The sequence below is a fragment of the Anopheles stephensi genome, chromosome 2 (assembly GCF_013141755.1).
Source record: "Anopheles stephensi strain Indian chromosome 2, UCI_ANSTEP_V1.0, whole genome shotgun sequence".
NCBI lineage: Eukaryota > Metazoa > Arthropoda > Insecta > Diptera > Culicidae > Anopheles > Anopheles stephensi.
The window spans coordinates 43748415-43770705 of NC_050202.1; the positions used below are offsets into that span (position 1 = coordinate 43748415).

General features: G+C 46.6%; 1 protein-coding gene across 1 annotated transcript; it reads right to left on the reverse strand.

The window, feature by feature from the left end:
- Nucleotides 1-1042: 1042 nt before the first annotated feature.
- Nucleotides 1043-22210, reverse strand: LOC118507546 (muscle segmentation homeobox). The gene is made up of 2 exons (XM_036046126.1): nt 20671-22210; nt 1043-3289 (listed from the first exon to the last, which is right to left on the reverse strand). The coding sequence occupies exons 1-2, from the start codon at nt 21455-21457 to the stop codon at nt 2949-2951; spliced, it is 1128 nt and encodes a 375-aa protein (XP_035902019.1). The 5' UTR covers nt 21458-22210; the 3' UTR covers nt 1043-2948.
- Between the last annotated feature and the right edge of the window lie 81 nt (nt 22211-22291).

Sequence of the window (22291 nt, forward strand, 5' to 3'; positions counted from 1 at the left end):
TAAATAACTTTTTCAAAGGCAGTTTTGTAAGGAAATCCTTTAGCCTTCCATGTACTCAAAGTTCACAGAATCGGAAGAATCTTCATGTAACAAATATCCCTTACAAGGCCGTTCGGTAAACCAACAATTAATAAAACGGGCACTGGCTGACGGATTATGGAGAAATATGAAAATGTTTTATGATCGTTTATTATTGTAAAAATAATTTTCGTTGCATGCAAGTATACAATTTTTATCAACAGTCGACAGCATGAAGTTTTTTTTTCAGTAGAAACGGCGAGGTATTGCTTGAAGCCTTTTATAATGGTAACATAAATAATACAGCATGTTGAGGCCATTTTAGCGTTAAAAGAAATTTGTAGATGGCGCCGTTCAAACAATTATTTTTTGTTAATTATTTATTAATGTATTTGAACTAACTAAAAGTATAACATCTTTTCAATTAGAATTCCAACAAATCATCAGCTATGACAATACGGCGTCTGGCCGTAATAATAAATTTTTTTTTTCTTCATAAAGAACGGCCTGGCCGTATTGCTATAATAAATAAATTAATAAATAAATAAATAAATAAATAAATAAATAAATAAATCATTCAGCTAAAGGACTTATCATGATATAGTAACAAATAAAAATATACTTTGGTAATGAAATACTTGCTATAATGACGAGCTGTACGGTGATCTCACCATCATGCAACGAATAAGACTCACCAAGCTCCGGACGACCCAGCCCCAAAAGTCCTGTCCGGCCGTCCACTCGTACAGAGAAGGCATGATATGCCCAAACTGAGATGGAATGATGGCGTTGAAGCGTCCGCCAGAACGGCTGGGTTAATGGATTGGCAGACGACGGCGCTAAACCGTAGCGGTATTGAGGATTGTTGCACCAGGCCAACACCACGAAGCGGTTGTAGTGCACGATGAATAAGTAAATAAGCACTAAATAAGACAAAATAACAAAATACTTACTCATGATTTACTTATAAATATACTTTACGCAGTTTCTGTGATATTCGAAAATGTTTCAATTCACAACAAAGTGTTTTCGTTTTTTTGTTTCTTCATTATTTATTGTATATATTTTCTTTTCTGTTCTTTTCTTAGTATTCTCAGTGTTCAAATCACCAGCATATTTGTATCTACCCTTACACACTAGCACTTACTGTTGCAAATGATATTCGTGCTTACGCATCGCTTTTTGCTTACCTTTTTCCTACGTGTTGCATTCGGCTTCGGGAAGCGACCAGTTAACATAATACACAAAAACTTCTCACCGTCCGTCTTCATTACAGATTGCCGTTTCGTTCATCGAATCTTTACACAAGCGCCCTGGGGTTTACTAATGCGAGTACGTCACTGGGTGAGTGAGTGCGTGGATCGAAGAAGACAATCCTCCAAGCTCGAAGTTTATCTTGTGCTTTGCCCTACACACTGCTTGCTTTCACACTCCCTCAGACCTGCCTGAACCATTTTCCATTGCTGGTGCCTGATTCAATTGTTTATGAGTTTAGCCTGCGGCTTCAAATTAACCTTGTTTGCCTTCCACTTAAGAGCGGGTTTTCGTTCGGTTCTTCGTCTCACACTCCGGCCTCTGTACAACTTTGGCAGCAATTGGATAAGTAATGATCGAGATCGGCACACGACACGCATACATCGGAGACCTCCTCAAAAACGGCACCTATCCTGTTAGCAACTCATATGGCGAGGAGGCTGTCACATTCAAACAAACGCCTTACTGCCGTTTGTAGCCGTAGCCGTGGTCGCCCCCTTTCCCGCATGCCTACTCGCACCACTACCACACTATATACAACACCTTCATTCACCTGATCAATCGATCGAATGGACGCACAACACTCCTCACTGATCGAAATCTCCATGAAACACTCTTCTCGCTCCGTTCTCTCCTGTTTGCCTTTTTAAGCTTTTCTTTCCTACCTCCCCCCTCACTAGTTGGCGTTCCAAACGTTTCGTGGCCCGCGTCCTCTGCGTTCGTGTGTCTCACATTTTGGGGTTGTTATTTACAAAAAATTAAGAAATTAAAACCGTGCACACTTGAGGGTTTTCCCTGCCCCATTGAACGCCTTCCTATCGAAAACGCTCGAACCCGTATTGTCCAACGGCGTTCACCGAAGCCGAATTCGTTACATTGTGCATGCTGTGCAGGGTGAGGAAAAGAAAAGGAACGGAGGGGCCGGATCGCCAGGATCCGCCCTGTGCACAAACAACAGGGGAAGGAAAGGGAGCAAATTGCCCGAAAAGCGTTTCGCACGCTCCCTTGGCACGCCAAATGCTTTTCGTGGGATAATATTTACAAATGGCGATTTTTGAGAGCGTTTTTGTCTTGCGGCACTCGGAGTGTTGTTTGGTCCAACACAACGCCCAACACACTCACTCAACCATCACCCTTGAGAGTACCGTGCCGTACCGTACCGCACCGAAACTGATTGATATTTACAAAATCTTGACTGACTATGACGAGACCTACGCGGTACTGTTGTCTGTGGATGCTGGGAAGTAAAGCGGGACTGTTTTTTTGGGGGTATGATACCAATAGCGGGAAAACGCGTCAGTGAATAAATAAAATTAAACTCTTCTCGCCTACCAGGGCGCCTATGGACGGGTCTGTGCCTTGGGTGCGAAACGTACGCAGACTGAAGGAGGAAGATAAGGAGGAAGAGGAGGAGCAGGCATTTGCTTTACTTTGGCAGGAAGACCGGAGGAATTTCGATCTCCGGGGCCTTCGAAATTGGACGAGTTAGGGGGTTGAGAACTAAAATAAATACCTAATCATAACCTCACACTTGGGCAGTACTATCTTAGGAGTATGCAACAGTCGTTTAGCAATAGACACTTAAATGCTAATATTCACAATGGTTGATTGGTTGGTAGGTTTTGTTGGTTTGTTGGTTTGTTGGTTGGTTGGCGTCCGGAGCCAAACTTGCCGGCTTATCCTAGGTGCATCGCACCCCCCATTAAGCTCGGGTGGAAGTAGCCCATGTACAGTTGGGCTCCCGGTGCCCGTCCTAGCGCCGCCATCTTGATCTTTTCAAGCTCCGCTTCCTGCAACCGCTTCGCCTTGGCCCGTCGGTTCTGGAACCAGATCTTCACCTGCGTTTCGGTGAGCCTCAACGAGGAACTAAACTCGGCCCGCTCCGCTATACTCAGGTATTGCTTTTCACGGAACTTCTTCTCGAGCGACAGGAGCTGCTGGGTGGTGAAGGGAGTGCGAGGTTTCCGGTTCGGTTTGTGCTTTCGTAGGTTGCACTTGATGCGGGGCGGTTCGTTATCTGTTGAAGAAACAAGCGAAACAAACGATCTGATCAGTAACATCCTTTTTTTGCGTACACCTCTTCCAACTACACGTGATTAACATGCAAATATTCAATCACCCGAGAACTTTTTTGCCCTCGCGCCACCATGGGGAACAGTCTGTCAAACACCTCAAGTAACCGGCAGGAACATAAAGCCGGGAGTCTTTCAATCATAACAACCCTTGCGCAGGGTTGGCCCCTCGTCCGAGTGTATCAAAGCAGTTCGACACTACATCGTAATCGCGTGCCAGCTGTACATTCGACCCACGGATGCACCCTCCATAACATGTGCTCGAACATCGAAAATAAAATGCCCTCATCATCGCGTAAGTGATGTATCTCGTACATCATTCCGTGTGCACGGCCCCGAGCGTCGTGAGAAAAGTTCCCGCCGGGTGCGTGTATGCGCCACAGACACATTACAATATTTCAAGTGACAGTTAATGAAGTTGCCGAAGACAGCTAGCAAAATACAAACACCACGCGACACAGATGTGGTCTCCCGGACCATCGTCATACTAATAAATATCAGAGGCCTATTCCGACTGCCAGGAGTATGCTGTTGAGAGACCATTTACTTCGACTCCTGCGTAATGCTCGCACTGGATGGATGTGTAGAGTGGAAAAAGATTTATAACGATTTTTAAATTTTCACGTATTTTATGAACATCGAATTCGAGGTTATGTCTGGTATTTACTTCCAGCGCGGCCGGGGAAACGATGCAAAAGTCTTTAACACGTATTCGACAAAAGACACGGCACCCCTCGCATAGAGTCACTCAGACATTGCCGCCCCTTCGAAATGCATGTCGAACTTCTCTAATGTCTCATTAGTCAAGTGTGGCTTCTGTGTACCGTGTGGCAGAACTGGTAGAAATTCTTCTGTTCCGTTTGTACCGCAGTACAAAGCGAACACCGGCAGGCACCGTGCTCAGTGACAGCGATATGTTTATTTTTAACAAAAAGACAACACAAACGCAAACGAACCAAGCGGAAACACGGAAGCTGAAGCTGGTGGTTGAAGTGACTCGCTCGTCTCCCCGAGAGGAAGCTAATAGTCTATTAGAGACATTCAAGCAATCGATACCGTCGGCCGGAATGCACACAGCGCAGACAGAACGAATCTCAGACTTGGTGCGCGCTGAAACTCCAACCCCATCCAGCGGAGTTAATTGATAGGAACGCGCACCGAAGTCAAGAGAGCGCACAATAGTCAAGTGGCTGCTGCACTGGAGCTGTTGGCAGCGGGTAAGTGACACATTAAATTATAACCTCAATCAGCGTTAATTGACGACGATCGACGCCATTGAATCGGCTTACCGGGCTCGCGACAACATCCGCACTCACACAAACTCAGCAGGTTTTGCTGCCGGAGAGTACAGATTCATGGATTTGTGTACTGCCATCCGATCAACCGCATAGGACATTGTAAAGTAAACCCAACTGCGGCAATATTACGAGTACACTTTTCAATTCAAATTGGTTACATACGGTAGACCCACGTAGACAACATGCTAATAAACCACCATTACACTTTGGACGTCCTCTACATTGCTCCCGATTCCTCGAGTTTTTTTTTTTTGCTGACCACACCCCAACCTTTGTAATGTGACGTTACGGTCACCGTGCTTGGAAAACGTGGCTATATTTCATGCCTTGTTCCACCAGCTAACCAAACACACTCTTACACACACACACACACAAAACCCACACCCGCCACTCCTTTTCCCGACACTTCCTGTTAAAAACCGCGTTCCGGTTGGTTGCATCCGACACGGAAGTTCGCATTGTCCTGTCCCGTGTTGGTGCCACTGCTCCTGTAGGTGGCGAAGCAGTAAATAAAGGTTTGACCCCAGTTCCCGAGCGCAAGCTGATAATTTTCGCCCGCACATACGTACATAGCACCACCAACTAGCAGTGTGCATCGATTCGCCGAGCGCACTGGAGCGAAACATTGAATGGGGCACACCAGTAGTGCTCCTGCTTGCTGATGCTGTTTGCACTGTGCGCCGTCTCGTTCGCACCATTTTGCGCAATGCGCGGTTTGGGACTGGTTTCGTAATGGTATCGAAGACGTGTGAATTGCAGCTTAATAAATTAATTTCATTCGTTTGTCCTTTTCCGCCACGCTCCAATGTACGGTTCGGTGCCGAGAAGCCCCGCGAGTCCATTCGATTACCTCGGCGCAGTACCTATCTGTTTCCTTTCGTGTTCGACGGGTAAATAACGCTGGTACAAACAGAGGTACCCGTATGAGGAGCACTTTGGCTGGCACTCTGCTTGCAGGCTTGCAGTGGTAGTTGTTTGGATGTTCTACAACTCGCCTGCAATTTGCAAATGCAATGCAGTCTCCTTACTGACCGACCGATTGCTGCCTTCGTCCGTTTGCCGCCCAATGGCCCCCACAGTGGATGGTATTCCAAGGGCACGAGGCGAAGGTTCACGGGTGGTGTGGTAGCAGCCGGCGGGTGTCGGGAGGACGAGGTACGAGCAAAACCTTGTGTGCTTTGCTTTTACTAATTTGTTTTGCACAAGAGAGCGAATCGATTAGTTCGGGTTCAGGTTCAAATGCGATTGCTTTTGCTCGGTGTTTGTGTAGCATTTTTATTTCACCTTCATTTTCCCTGCGCAGTAATCGACTCCTCTCTCTCCCCGACAAAGCACGTCGCGATACGGACATCACGGTACAGCCCTGGATGCAGTGTGGCGGTGTGTTATGATGAAGACGACCACGTAGGCAGTTGTGGGAAAATTTGCATTCCATTAGCGTCGATTAGTAATTGCTTGTTACCGTGCCGGGTGCGATCCGTTGATCGCGGATTCTTATACACAAGATCTAATCTTGATCGCAAACACTCGCAACGATCTGCACCTTCTGCGGTGATCCTTCCCAGAAAAGGGCATTGGAATACCGTTCCCACAATGAGAATAGCTTTGAGCGAGTCTACCTGGGCTAATGAACTAAATTTATTTAGGAGGTCCTCAAGTCGCGGTCAAAATTCCTCACTAAATTCCTGATGCCTGGACTTTCTAGATCAAGCACAAACAGTAACCAATATTAGTTATGTTCACTGTCTTCGGTCTAGGTAAAACATCGTATCATGCATCGCTTATCTAAATTGCTAATGTTCTTATGAGCATTGACGCTATCCGCTTGCCACCATCATCGCCACCGACCCATCAAGCCCTTGCTACCTTTGCTTGTGAAACGGCCAGCAATTCATTAACTGCAATCAAATCAATTTGCTGTTGCGCGTTTCACTACATTGGATACACCGTGACGAATTCCATCTCCCCGCCGACACACAAACACACACACTCGCTCACCGCCTACCTAACCACCTTTCGATCGCGATCGCTGTGCATAGCCCCAACCCCAACGACACGCTTTGTCACACACATGTTTCGCTATTCCAAGGCAAAGCACGCCGATTGTCGTGCCAAACCACACCGCGAGACCGGCTGAAAATCTCGTTCCCCGCATCAGGTTTGACAAATGGTAATAAGATAATCTTGGTCGCAGCCAGATCACTCGCCCCTACTACCTCCCAGCTTGTCTTGCCTTTGACTGTGGATTGTTCCTTGGTGTTTGTTACCGATACTGCTTCGGCGATATTTGGTCAACTTCCGTTACTGGTTGTACCAGAAATCACACCGTGCTGATACGAACACAAAATCAGCTGCGAACCGGCAGATCAGACGCACTGACGTTTGGAGGGATATACGGCTCGGGATGCAGAGACGCTACCGATTCCGTGCCGTGCGATTCCTACAGCCCCAGGAATTTCTGTCCCCAACCGGTGTGCGACGCAGTACGACGCACGAACTTTCCTTTGATGTCGCTCCGAAGCGCTCGCTTCGGACAAATGGGAAAATGGCCAAACGCAATCCGCTCAATCTGCCGCAAACCTCCGCCGCGCAAGAATCTGCCTGTCTAATGGTACCAAACGTTCTGCCAAATGTTTATAGCTAAAGGGCAAAACACAGGGTTACCGCAGCCGCAGCAGCAGCAGCGCGACAGTGTGAGGAAATAAAACAAATGCTCAATCAGACGTATCGGAATGCGCTAAATGCTACGACCAGCAGCACCCGGGCCGCACAGGCTTCCCAAACGAATTCATCAACAGAATGCAGGTTTGGGTTTAGAGCGGCAGCATTGTCGGAATGGCGTTCTTTTTCTCTTTGTCAACACGACGATCATTGGTTTGCAAATTTTGTACATTTTAATTTGAATTTTATTGAGCACTTCTGCACCACAGCAGACTTCGGTACACAAATCTTTTCTTAAAAAGGGATATAAAAAATCTTCATTGTTTTGGATTTAAATATGTGCTACACATAAAATCCTTTTATCGTTAAATGGTAAACGCCAGCATGATTAGAGAAAGGCCATAAACTGCTGATATGGGCAGGCAGAAACTTTTGTGATTTAACATTTCGGAGGGAATGAGGACTTCGTCTCAAAATTGTCACAAACCACAAGATTTCATCGAGAGTCCTGATCGCTGAACCTTTTTGTATGTTCTGGTGAGATTATAAAACTGTCTCCCCCAATCTTTCGGCCGCTTTTCATCACCAATTTAGGAAACTAAGCCTTTCAATAAAGGGACACCCATATCCGGGGGTCACATATTAGAGCGGCATAAAACAAGGCAGCAAGCAAAACACATAAAAAAGGCTCTAACAACTCCCCGGAAAAAAGGGTTCATCGACGTCCGTCATCTGGCCAACCAGCTTCAGCCGGTTTGCCATAAAAGCAAGGAAGCGGTTCCAGCAAAAGTTTGGTGCACCCGCGCGACGACGTGACCCCGGATGGCATTAAAATGAAACATTATTTGAGGATTCGAAGGCGCCTGAGTCACGGCGCTCGGCTTTATCTGCTGTCGATCGAGGTGAAAAAAGGATTAATTAACACCCCGGCTGGGGTCCTCGGGTCCTCGATTCCTCGGTGAGGCATCATTTTCAGCACCAATCGTCGTTTAGGGAAAGAATTATGGTACCTAATTGAATTAAACGGAAACGATTGGCCTTTACACCCTTTGGCAGCCCTTCGATGGAAACCAATTTTGAAGGACCGGGCCTTGCCGTCCGTCTTGGCCCTTAAGCTTCCGACCACTACCAGATGCTTCGTAGCGGAAGTTACGTCAGTGGCACCTCGAAAGAGGTCAAAAGTGACGTTCTATTTCTGTCAAGCCCTTTCCTTCATTGAGTTCTCGCCGGCTCTCGTACCCGATCGGAGTTCAAGCGAAAAGAAACAATATCTCTCTGTTCGCCTTTTCATCACGCGCATGTTTGAACGATTGCATACACGCAAGACATTTAATAAAGCAACCAGCACGACTCACGCACACATACACTCGCAAACTGCCGATACTGGCCGGTCGGAAGGCGACGAAGATTTTTGCAATTAATTAGCCACCATTTGCATACAAGCACTAATTGGGTTGAACTGGCCGAAGCGCGCTAAAATGAAACGCGCCTTTGCCGTTGCCTTCTGCTGTCAGCAGTTTTGTGAAATGAATTTTTAATTTTTTCTCCTACCGTACCAAACTCTAGATCTCGTGCCCTCGAGTACGAGTGGAGTTGGTTGTAATTCCTGTGCCTTTACTGGCGCGGTGACATGCAAACGTTGCAAAGGCGAAATGGGAGAAAAGGAAAATCATAAACATTGAACGACATGACGTTTATGTAACACAATAAAGAAAAGAAAACGTTCCCTAACATTTACCCGTTTGGCTAACTAGCGAGTCCTGCCTTGAAGCGGTCAATTGTGAGAAAAACAATCGCAATAAATTCGATTCGATCAAACCTAGCAGCGCCCTGCAATGGGGATGCATACAGGCCACGCAGGAGCTGCCCAACGTTAATGGACTAATTAAATCAATTACACCTGTGATAAACCATTTTAATGACTATATATAACTTATAAGCGCGTAATTTATTTCTCGTCCCCGGCGTTTTGCTTTCCCTACGCTCGATCGGCCTTGGCAAGTGGCCGGGAGTCTGAACGCACGCAAGAACCGTGCTTATCGCAAATGTCACATTTTGCGCGCGCCAATGCCACCGGTCATGGAGGAAAACCATCAGCCAACAGCTGACCACCACGTCCCTTAAGTGCTCTCGTGTGGGACGAGGATCTGTTTTTTTTGTTTTGGGACCGACTTTTTTAGGAACCTTGCGACCTTCCACCATTCACATCATCCTTGTCACGGGGGTCCGTTTAAGATTAGATAAGGACACAGTTTCCGATGGTTCAGCTGCATACTCATCCGCTGAGAGCGGCAACAGTAATTATCGCTGCTTTGCACTTGTCTGCCGGATTGATTCGATGCATTCGTGCAGTGAATTTCGGTTTTTTATGTCTCTCTTTTTAAGAGTTCCGGTATTTTTTTCCTGCTGTTGTTGTGTACGTGTATTCAGTTTGTTTTTGGCTACACATTGAAGGTTTTCGCGCCCTCGTTTCTTCAAATCGTCCAGTCCCTGCTCCGTGGTCGGTTGTGATCGTAGTATCTTAATCGGCCGGAATCGCTTTCAAAAAACGACACTCCGACCGAACGGAAGGCGTTATTAATTGGGCCGGATTATGTGACCGATTAAAATTTATTGCCAAAATTAGCGATTGACACGCAAATTTGCGTACTCGAGCGAGCACTCGAAAAAAAAAAACACGATGCCGCAACAGCATCACCATGCAGCGATTGTTGAGCACAAATTATTCAAACAAACCCGCGCCCAGCCCGTGATCGGACAGCTACGGATGGCTATCCGGAGGAGGGAAGCGTTAATCCTCGTTATATTGTAAATCTTCACATAACCACCATCATCATCATCGTCACCACCAACACTAAAGGGATGTGGTCGAGCAATGGAGAAATTTCTCTCCTTGCCTTATTCTCTTTCACATCCTTTTTCTTCTGGACCGCTTCAAACAACGGGAAATAGAAAATGATTGAAATAAATTTCCATTCCTCGTCCAAAACACGCGGTGAGGTCGATCCCCCCAAAGAGATTGCAACGATCTCGAACGGCCCATTGTCACCCAAAACACCCAGACCGGGTCGGACAAGAGAGTCAGAGAGAGAGAGAGAGAGAGAGAGAGAGAGAGAGTTATTATTAATTTATTTAAATTCTAGTTCCGGTCTACAATTGTTGTCCGCGTGTTGAACGACGCTGGTCCCACTGTCTCTAGCCTATCAGTCGTCTGGGTGTCCAACAACTGCCCCCAGAGTCTGGTTTCCATATGACTCTTTTTCTGCTGCCGTTCGCGACACGGAGGAAGATACTAACTCGCATCGTTCCCCTAGCTCCGCACAACCATCATCATCATCATCAACGGATTGATTACGCTTTAGGGCGTGTGCGTCTCAATCACGCTCGATTAGGTGTCGTTGTAACGGAAGTAATATAGTTATTAACTTTTCAAATAATCAACACTGCACCAGTTTCCGGAACGCCACACTCGACTCCGGAACGAGACCGAGCAAATGAAAGTATATCCGTTTGAAAATAACGACACAATAAGAATCAGTGAGGTTGGACCAAGTAGTCCAATGTTTTAGGAAATTCCTTATTGAATGCAGAATGCTTAACTGTATCAAGCATTCTTCTTAAACATGCGGGAAGCTTTTTAAAATGAGCAAACCCGTACACGGTTGGTGAATGTGTACAGAGATGCTGATAAAGTCACCAGGCTCTCTCGAATCCTACAGTTCAAATATAATTGACAAAGGAAGGAAAAAATAATTCATAGGCTCCAAAAGCAACTCTAATACACTGGCTGCAAATTACCTTATATCAGAACTTCGAAGAATTGATTGATTCTGAAATTGTTTCAAAAGGCGAGGCCATTTTTCGAAGTTCAGGATTTACCAAAAGTAGGGAAAACATCCACTAGTCGCGATCGAAAATATAACAATATAATATTTTCGAATAACACAAAACATCCGATAGAACTATCCTACTTAGTTGCCCACCTAAAAATTCATAGAAAAAATAAGGTTACCGACTAAAATCTCTAGATTAGTAGAAACAAACGCGTTCCGTTTTTGCTCCGTACGCACAAAACATAAATATTTCATTTCGGCCTCATCCGATTTTATCACCCAAAACGCTACCGACTGATAATTACCAAGATCCAACACGCCGCAGCGACGTACCAGCAACAGTAAAGATTCTTATCCGACCCGGTAAATGCTAGTTTTGTAATTCCATCCATCGCCCACCACCATCACAAAAACCGATGTGCTGGAACTGACCAACAAAACACCAAAAAAATCCCCACAACAACCAAAGCGACGAAACACAACAGCACTAAACAAATAATATCGACGTGCTTGCTTGCCTGGTTCCTTCTGGCCTATAGCACCTGCGTGTGAAAAGCGGCCAATTTTCGGCGGGATGGGACGGGGTCCCACACAAAAACGCTCACACACAGACACACACACACACACACACCCAGCGGGGCCACAGGGAATGGGAAAGAAATTAATTTTCAAATCATCACCGAGCACGGTGTACCTTTACCGGTACGGCCAAACGGCGCGCAGCTTTACACGGCGGCCACGAATCACGATGAGATATGCACGGTGCGTTCGCGGTGTGCGCGCCAAATTCGCCGTTACATAAAACAAATCTAAATTAACAGCTTCATTAGCAACGTCGGATGCGCGCAAATATCGTTTCGACATGCGCCTCCTTACCTTTGCCCGCCGCTCACCAATTTCTTGCCGTCCGGTATCGTTGCCATTCAGACAGGGGCGCAACATGGCCCGTACCGCTAGGCATCGGGGAGTTTGTGTTGGAACATTTGGGGAACAACGCACTCAACGTCACCCGGCCAGGATAACCCTTAAAGGAGCACCCTCGAACCACATATAACGTTGTTCTGTTAGCCTTTTACCTCAACATTCATTCGTCTCATTAATCTGTACCATATGGCTAGAAGTAATGGAAAAGAACCCTTTCTTTAGATACTTAAGCTTTATTCCGTCCCCATTCATCACTATCACTGTAAGGGTTCAGGAGCATCTCTTGCATACGTCCTACAGACCAGTGTCGTTATGGATTGAAATTTATTCATCTCATTTACACTGGGCTTCGGGTGCGTTCCTAATGATGGTTGTCATTTTATGGCATACCGGCAAACCCACCCGTTGCCCCGCGGGATATGACCCCAATGTTATGTTACTGCCACTCTGACATCGCACCACAGCTCGATGGTGTTTAATTGTTTTGAGGAAAATTGCATTTTGTGCCCACGATTCGCTTGCATTTTTAGACTCATTTGGCAGCACTCAATTGCCCGCAGCGTGTTCGAGGAATTGGCGTCCCCGAAACAGTGCCATCAACGCCGCATCAACGGATGTAGCATTCTTAGAATTGTTCTGCAGATCGTTTCCATTAGTAAACGCAACTCCCCGATAACTGGCCGCATCAGACGTCGCCGAAAGTGTGCGCGCCTAGCAAACACAAATGTGTCAAAAATTTGAATTTTGCAGCTGCAGGCAGCAAACAAGCCAACGGGAACGAAAAAAAACCTCATTTTCCGTTTTCTTGCTCATACATCCTCCAATAAAATTCTTACTCCATATAGCCATTCCAAAACACAAGCTCTGCTCGAGACGGTCGAACACGTTAGCAAGCAAGGAAAATGTGCTCGTAAAAACGGCTACATTATTATTGAATGAATTAGCGACCGTACTACGGCGTGGTACATGTGCCGAACGGTACTACGAGACATCTCGAGGCAAGGCGTGTTTTACCATCGGGACAAATTAAGTCATTTAAAATGTTGAACAGGAAATCGGTAGCCCAACCGGGGTCGGTAGTACATTTTTCAACCCACACCGACTACCGCTTTACATAATCCAATTTCTACATGCCTATGCCTCAGCAAATCGGTAACTACAGCGAAGTTATTCGTTCTCCCAATCCAAAACACCCAAAACAATCCTGGCTCCAGGATAAAGCCACGCGATAGAGACGACTGACCGGGGCTGGCAATAACAGCAGCAAAAACAAAAACGCCCAACTTTCCGACTTCCTTCCCCTGTTCGACTTCGGGAATTTGTTCGCGGAAATCACTCGTTTCCACGATGGATTTGCATTTCAAATTCTTCCAATCCAACCCGATGTCCATGGGTCCTCGTCATGGTCTTCTGGAACCTCGAAACACTTCTCCCCAAAGCCCCTGCTTTCCGAGCTTTACGCGACACACATATAAAAAAAACTACACAACACGAACAATAGTGTATATCCATAACCTCTCTTTTATGACCACCTTCGGGAGGGAGCTGCGACGACTCCAAAACATCCCCCCGAAGTAAAGCTCCCAGAGAAAAGTTTTGTATTCTTTTTAAAAATTTGCAATCTCAATCGATTGGCTTGCACCGTTTTGCACCGTTCGGCCGGATCATCATATGCACACAAACACACGCAGCGACTCACAACGGCTCACGGCGGTCAAGGATCGTTTACAATCAAATCATAAACCATTTCACCGTATTCACTTTTGCAATGGTGGCCGGTTCGATAGGGGAAGCCACCGAAACAATGGCGTTGTAAATTATTTTCAAATGCATCGCCACGACTATTCCACCAAGAGGACTTGCTAGCGCTCGACAAGACCGGTCGAACGGGCGAGCGAAACGATCGATCGTCACTGCTGGCAGCGGAGGTCTTGGCGCTGGTGCTATCGTTGACCTTCGGAACGTTAATAGAAATGTTTCAGCATGTCCGAAAAGCGATAGTGCCTCAAACGGGCGAGAAGTCATATAAACTTGCAAGCTTTACCAGGACCAGAGCAGACTTCGTTGGGTTAGATTTCCAGCTACATCTTCATTAATATTGATTACAATTAATGCGTAGCTAAGTGTTGCTTACGGTGGTTGGCCAGCCATCTACTTGCTAGCGTACATCTTGCATTAGCGAGAAGAACAATTTTTCCTCACCCAGAGTAGAGTTCCAACGCTTCCATTTTCCAAATAAGGCCTTTTAGTTCAAAGATAATTGAAACAGCGAAAAAGCTCACACAATCTGGGCGTTCGTTCAAATAAGGAAATTGAAACGAAAAGCCCAAATGGATCAAACCACGGCCACGCCGCAGTTAGTCGCTTTTATTTTCCATTCCTAGTTTTGTTGATTTGCTGTAGAAATTAATATTAATTAGTGGAAATTACAATAAATAATAAAACAGCTCACCGGGCCAAGCGAATTAACAACAAAAAAAGCCTAACTACTGTACACAGGAGAGCCGAACAAACTGCTTTAAGTGAAATGGTCCTTCGTTGGGTTTGCGTGTTGAGAATCTATTATCAAACCTTGCCTCCCCCAACTCCCTTTAGGACTCGCTTCCGTACTTGCGGCCCATGTCCAACCAAGCGTCTTCCGGTGCTAATTCATTCGCTGTCGATGGTCGCAACGCATCGCGCACGGGGGAATGCTGAACGCGGGGAAGTGATTTAAAATTATTATTACATTAATTTGATACTTGTTTATAATAAAAGCGAACATGGAAAAGTATTGTTGTTAATTTATTTGTTATTGTAATTTCACTGCCCCCGCGGGCTCTTAATTTGGCCCTCGGGAAGGGAGACCAGGAGTGGCGTAGATCCGCCAAGGGGCATCGAGTGGATCCACCACATTAACACCCATTTCGCCCGAAATGCTCGAAGAAAGGAGGTGGGATAATAAAATGCACAAGCTGTGGAAGCCGCGAATTAAGGCCTCTACACAACTCACCCGGACGCTCCCGGTGGTGAGCCTCTGCTGGCCGGGTTTGTTGGAGACTGGGAAGGAGGTTTCCAGTTTTTCAAGCCGGACCCCGGACGAGGTGATGTTATGCGATCTCTCAAGACTCATTAGCGATCGGACGTTTTAGGGAGCCCAGGTTGCAGCTGAGTGCAGCTTTACACTCGATTATCTTCCGTCCTCTCGCTCATTCGCTCGTTCGGTTACATTCTTCTCACAGCTCGCCTTCAAGCAAACACGGTGCAGCACACGACGTGGAATGGAACAGAGCACACTATAAAAATGTTTTAATTTGTTTTAAAAACCGTCTGCAACCGGCGTGCATCGTGCCAGCAAAACGACGCAGTGCTGAAAAATATAATTTTTCCGTTTTCGCAGTCGCTTTCGGTAGCTACTGTGCATCGAGCGGAGCGAGCTTTATAGCAGCAAGCATATCCACACGGTGGCATTGGGAAAGGTTGCGCACAAAACTCCAGTAGTAGTTGCTGATTGCAGATAATCACGACATGTCGTCTGAAGTTTCATTCGATTTTGGCCACCACTCGTATCCCGTACTTCTCGTAGCTCGGAGTTCTTGCCAACCTGCGCAAGCAAAGATTTGTCGTCTTTTTCTCTTGGTTCTTGGGATAGGTGCAAATCGTGAAGGTGAATTCCGCTTTATGACAAAGCTGTTAGCACCTACAATGATGAATGCATCAATATCCAGTGTGTGGGATGGTTGTAGAAAAAAGAAACAAACGTTTATGCGTTGCACCACCTATGTACAATTCGTGCTTCTTGCTTAGGTCTTAGATATCACCGCTTACCAAAAACTTTACCTAATTCATACCGATTGTAAATTTACTTTGCAAAGCGCTGTTGCTAATTTGTATTCTTGATGAAATTTTATGGCGAGCAAATGAATAGGGACAACAACTACCATAAAACAAACGGTTAGGTTTGAATCTTTGGGTAGAGTTGCAGGCTGTTTTTTTTTTGTAAAATATATTTTAAATTAATTCCCAGCCGTTCCCTGCCCTTGGTGTCCCCAACTGTTCCCGTTCAACTGCTGCTATTTGTTATCAAACGAAGCACTTTAAATACTTTTCTTCTAAACAAAATTTAAAATTATGCTACCAGAGTGCCTCCAGCAGCAAAGCAGCAAAAATAAACAAATGCGAATTAATTTCACGTCAGGCGCTGTGTTGTTGTGTGTAAAAAGTGAGCATGCGTTAATTTCTTTCGTCCAGTACCCAAACCAACGAACGGAACAACAGTTGACATAAAAATATATCAAAAAGGCGCCACACGAGCTAATTAAAACACTTATCAAATTTTCACCACCCCTTAGTCCCGCACACACAAGCACGAACTAGCTCCGCTGCAAGAAACCTCTGGCAGCAAATTTCCAGCTGCTCCATAGTCCGATAGGCCTTTCAGCGCCCAACCGCTCGTAAGCTCCCACCGGAACATCGGCGTGGTCGGCAGAGCGAACCGGGATGGGCGAGGAGGGGGCTGTTTTTGCTTCCAGCAGTTAGATCGCGCTGCCTTGTTTCCCTAATGACTTAATTTGCGCGCAACGTTCCGACTGCTTGGACAATGGCACACCGATGTAGGTGAAATGAAACAAAACGAAACTAAACGAGAACGAAAACAGAGTCGGATGGAGCAAAGCAGAAGAAGCACCAGCACGCACGAGTACCTGCAGCAAAAACAGCATCGTCAAATGCTGTTCAAATTGAAAAACTCGCAAGAAATGAAAGATGGCGTCAATGTGTTGTCCAAATTTAATTCACAAAACACCCTCGGTATGGGACGCACGACAGCAACGGCTAGAGGGTGAAAAATTCTCCCGGACTAATTACACACTCCAGCAAACGGCACCGTCAGCTACCAGTGACGACGTGACGACGTGAGTGGCGGACGCCGAGAAAGGAGAAAAATAAACAAACTACAACAACCCTAATCCTAAGCCACGAAATAATCCGTCGATCTTGACACGATCACAAAATGGTGCTCCAAGGAAAAATCCAGTGGAGAGAAAGGGAGAGATGAGAAGCCGGACAGTGTTACTGCAGAACTTCCAAAGAAAAAGGAAACAATGAGACCAGATGGAAGTAGCGATCGATAGAAGCTACGAAAAAGCCTCCGATTACGGTCTCGATCGCGACCCTACACGCCCCGGGGAGTCTAGTTTAATTAAATTATAGAATTTAAACGGTGAAATTATGATAATACACACGGCTAGATACATTTTAGCTCATTTCATCTACTTCCATCGTTTCGTTGATGATTTTCCTGGCTTCCTGTTTCTTGGGACAACCATTTCTATGGCATGGAGCTTTGGAAGTGGGCTGAGTGCTACAAGAACATCAAACAAAAACAGCTTTGCTAGATCTTTGCGATCGCTGCTCGCACACAAACACGCAAGCATCAAACAAAAAATAGTACAACGAGAACACAACAACAATAAAAACAACACACATAACGAAACGACAACACACAAAAACTAACCCGGTGTGTAAACTAATTACAAGTTAATTAACCGGCCATCACCGGGACACCGGTTTCACTTCCTGTTTCAGCTTCCTCCTTCAGGGTGTTGGTGGCAGGCGGCGGAGGTGAAGTTGGTGGCGGGGAGTACAAGGAAGGCAAGCTTCATCTTTAGCTGACGAATCGAACCCAACTGCCGAACAGGCGCGGACACACCGCATCTCTCCACGATCATCATGAGATGAAAATAAAGTCATGAAGACGTCCCTCAAATTGCCTTTCTTGTGTTGTCGTCGACGTCGGTTTTTTGTTTTATACTCCATTTCTCTTTGCCCCTGCTGTGTCGTGCTAGGAACCCGGTAATCGTTTGTTTTTCCCACGAAAACGATTCCTACTAAACTGCACTACTTTGATTCTGTTCCGATTTGTTGGTCCGATCTTCCGCAGCAGACCAAGGGTTGCTTCTGGGTGCGATCATCATCATCGTACGATCTTTCTCCCTCTCCCGCGGCAGGCGAGATGTATCTGAAATCTATTAATTAATCTTTCTTATCGGTGTACCTCCCGCCTATGCTTCTGCCCTTGCAGAGGAACCGATCGACCCAGAAGGCTACCAGAAGCAGTTTAAAAAACACCCATCGCAACAACCCCGAAACCGAGCCTAATTAATTGTTTTCTTGCCTCCGTTCGGGAGGGATTGATCGGGTCGGCATAGGCAAGACCCGTAAGACATTATAAGAGGCGTACGATCGAATGGGCCGAGAGAAAGGGAGCAAGAGAGAGAGAGAGAGAGAGCCGTAGTAAAAAAAACACCGAAGATGCTCAGGTCTCGGTCAGGTTCCAGGAAGTGGACAAAGTGATAGCCGGCCGAAAAGGGCCGTGATTAAAAGGAAGAACGAAAAAAACCTTCCACGACACGAAAAACTGAGCGAAAGGCGTTTGGAAGAACGGCGCAGAACTCAAAACATTCCTTCCGAAATTCTCCGTCCCTGCTGCATGTGCGCCCGCTCGGGGACTTCGGGGGTAAGAGCAACCCGCTTGGTGACCCGGATAAAATATGTTTATATCTTTCCCGACCGCTCGTTTGTCATCTGCGCTGCGATGACGTTTATCCGATGCCGACGCCTTCGCCTTCGATATTTCGTTGCGTCTACCATCCGTTTATTAGACATTTTTTCGAAGATCTCGTTCGTTGCTCTCGTTCACCCGATCGATGATTTATTGCGATTAGTGTTGTGCCACCGATGGAAGCGCACTAGAAACGCGATCGCAGAATCGAATTAGCTAGGCTTCCTTGTCGTGCTTGCCATTATCGCATTCCCCGCAGTGAACGACCGTGCTGCTTCATTAGGAAAGTATGCGTCCCAGTGCCAGGATAAAAGCATTGAAAATTGTATAAAATTTCATTTTTTATGTTCCCTGAGATCATTCCCGACCTAAATGGATGTCTAATTTGACGTTAGTTTTTTTCTGCTTCAGTTTCTGCTACGTCAACAAACTCAACCCATAAGTCTTTCATTGGCACACACATGTGCGAAATATCAGGCGTGTAATTATCCACGTACGCAACGTGACAATCGGACAGCGTTTTGTGTTTTGCTTTAACCAAAACCAAAAAAAAAAACGAAAGATCCTTCAGCATCAAATAGTCCCGATGTGATTTTGCTTTTGACACACAAAACGCCTTGTCTTACTAATTTAAACCAAACCAACCGCACCATTTCGCCATATGTTCACCGGTTTTTGCCGTCGGAAACGGGTGACACTTGCCAACGTTTTCAGCATCCAGCGTCAGGTCGGATTCATTTCAAATCGCTAACCAAATCGCGGCCGTCTTCCACCGTCTAACCACACGCATGTGTGACTTTTCGTCAGCTTTTTCGACTCTTCTTTCTTCCTCGGCACAAACCACGGCCGGCCAAAGTTACCAGGCTCTCAAATATTGCCTTCGTTTCATTCATTTCAATTCCTATTAGCGTTTCGCTCATCAACCAACTCAATCGCAGGGTGTATGGTTCGGTCGTGTCCCATCTTATCTTGTTTCCTCTTTTGTTTCTCCCATTCACCAGCACGCATCGAGGAATGAGTTAAATGTTTCTAATTTGTAGGCAGCCCACCGTGCCGGGTTTTGAGGTCCCAGCGCATCCGACCAGTGCTGTATCGATTTCATTTTAGTGCCCCGGTTTCGATTCATCCTTTCCGTTTCGATTATCCAACGATGCTATGCGTTTGCTTCGGAAAATTTGAACAAGACACTGGGAAAACTTTATTACACAAATACTGCTTGTAATGGATGGCAGGAATAGTCCAAGAACAAAACAAAACACATACGCGCTTTGCCGCCTATTTCCACATTAGTGCCATTGTACCACAACAGGGTGCTAAGGAGTTGGCGGCCGAAAACGCACCGAATCAAATAAAATGAGTAAGCACAAAAAGCGAAACATGACCGGATCGATTAGGTTGACCTTTTCGTCAACGCACATTGTTCGGCTTCGGGGTTCTTTCTTCTTTCTTTCCGGTGCCGCTCGTAAGATCAATATTTGCTTACTGGGAATTCTTTGAACTCTTGGGTGTCAAGTGATGGAAGATTTCGTTACACAAACTACACGTGTCCGTCTGTTGTTCGAAGCGCTAGGAACGAAATAGAACATCGAACTTCCAAATTATCAATGCATTGATAACTTCCCAAGCGCCCTAAGTCCAGCGGATCACCGCAATGCGCACAGCGACACCGAAAATCTGTCAGCAGTTGGAACAGAAATTCGGCGCCACAATTAACCTTCCACCTTGGCTGGATTTTATAGGCGCAAACATAACTCCAACCATGCGCTACATAGCAAACAAACACACACACACGCCAACCACGACTAACTATAGGCACGATTAAACGAAATTAATCTTTCACCTTCCGCTGTCACCGAACCTTGGTGCTCCACGCGTTCTTTGCCCGCCGCTCGCTCGGTGTAATCAGGTCGCCTAATTTCTAATTCGCCCCGGAACCAAACCCCCAAAATGGTACACGCGAAAACACTTGGGATGCATGTGATTAACCTTCCGAAAGAACTCGCCACCAAAACAACCGGTGCCGGTTGCCGGAACCGATTGCTAACTTATTGCTATCGCACGAAACTTACCTCCACCAAGCTGGCCGGCACCGAAACCCTGTCCGGGGAACAGGCCGGGTGGTCCGAACGGTGGCATCTGTCGGGCACCAGGCCACGGTACACCACCGCTCATGCCACCCCAGGCCGCTGCTGCCGCTGCCAGGGCACTGAACGGTGTGGGTCGGATTGGGACGTGACCGGCCGCTGCTGCTAGGGCGGCAGCCGGTGGTGATCCGTGCGGCATCCCCATCGTTGATGGCGATCCCGGTGAGCCGCTGCCTTTGCGACCCGGCTGGGAACCGCTTTCGCTCAGCTCGTGGTCCATATCCTCGATGTCCACGATCGAGTCTTCCTCCTCGTCGTGGTTCGAGTCGTAATCGTCCGATTCGAGCAGGCTGTGCGGTGTGTCGGCCCGATCCGCGTCGACGTTTTTCAGCGAGCTGCCATCGTGCTGGGATCGCGGCGAGGAGGAACTGGTCGTGTGGGAGGACAGATTCGCTGGCAGCAGGTCGCCGGACGGTGACGCACCGGGTAGTGCCGTCGTCGTCATCGTCACCGACTGGTGCAGCATACCGTGGGGACCATGCACCATCAGTGGACTGTGGGGGGTGAGTGTGGGCGTGGGGGTGGTCGTAGTGGTGCTGCTGGAGGTGATGATGGCATGGTGCGCGTTGGGCGTTTTGGGCCGCGTGTCCGCCAGCAGCGACGCGACGCTGAAATTGCTAATCCGAGAGTTCGTTTTCTGCTGCATGGGCACCGTCGGGCTGGTCATCGCCATTCGTACCGGAGTTACAGTCATTCCTGACGATTTTAGCATGAAGATTTGCACCGAACTACACCACCAAAGTTACCAGAGACACACTTTGCACTAGACGAATTCAAAATCGTACCAAAAGGGGGTTCGTTATTCGTGGTTTGCGCTGATTACTCTTATTATCCACGCCTTTCCGTTGGTGGTTCGTTAGAACAGAATGTTTTGCACACTGTTAGGCTTGTCGTCACACATCACCACTAGCAATTGATGAACAGCGCACACTGTGAAGGCAATCGGTGGCAACTACCATCATCTGACATAGTTGACCTCATTTGATACGTAATTTGACGTTGGAAATGACACTACACTTCGATCGACGGCGTGTATGTGTATGGGTGATTTGTTTTCCTTTGCAATAGCTGTCACGATTTTGCTAAACTATCACTAAACCGTAACTGCAAAACTGCACTTCTTTTCACCACAAATCATGAATAGAATCATGAATGGCTGCTAGTAGCTCAACTCACTAAAACACAACAGTAACCAATCGACAAAAAGCAAACGATTGCATCGATAAAATCCTTCCCGAATGATGCGTGCGTGTTGATAAAATACACCGAAAACTTCACTAAAAACACACACAATCACTACGAACGGATAACCTTCAACATCATCCCGAGGAACTCCGGTTGCCGGTCGCTTTTTCTTTACCGTACACGTTCGATTTCGAGAGGACACGTTGAAGATCGTTCGGGACGCGCGTGGACGTGCGTGCGTTCGAGTCTGCGTCTGTCAAAGAATAAAAATTGAATGAATTCGACGAACCGGGCTGTGCGCCGAGAGATGACCGTTTTCATTTCTTTTTCACCACAGATTTCCGCACGCGGCACCAAAAGC

What these genes read in the sequence shown, in the direction of transcription:
- LOC118507546 (XM_036046126.1), bottom strand. Translation starts at nt 21,457, where the DNA reads ATGCTAAAATCGTCAGGAATGACTGTAACTCCGGTACGAATGGCGATG. An exon ending in TGCCGGCCAGCTTGGTGGAG is followed by an intron (nt 3,290 to 20,670) that starts GTAAGTTTCGTG and finishes TTTCTTCAACAG; the next exon opens with ATAACGAACCGCCCCGCATC.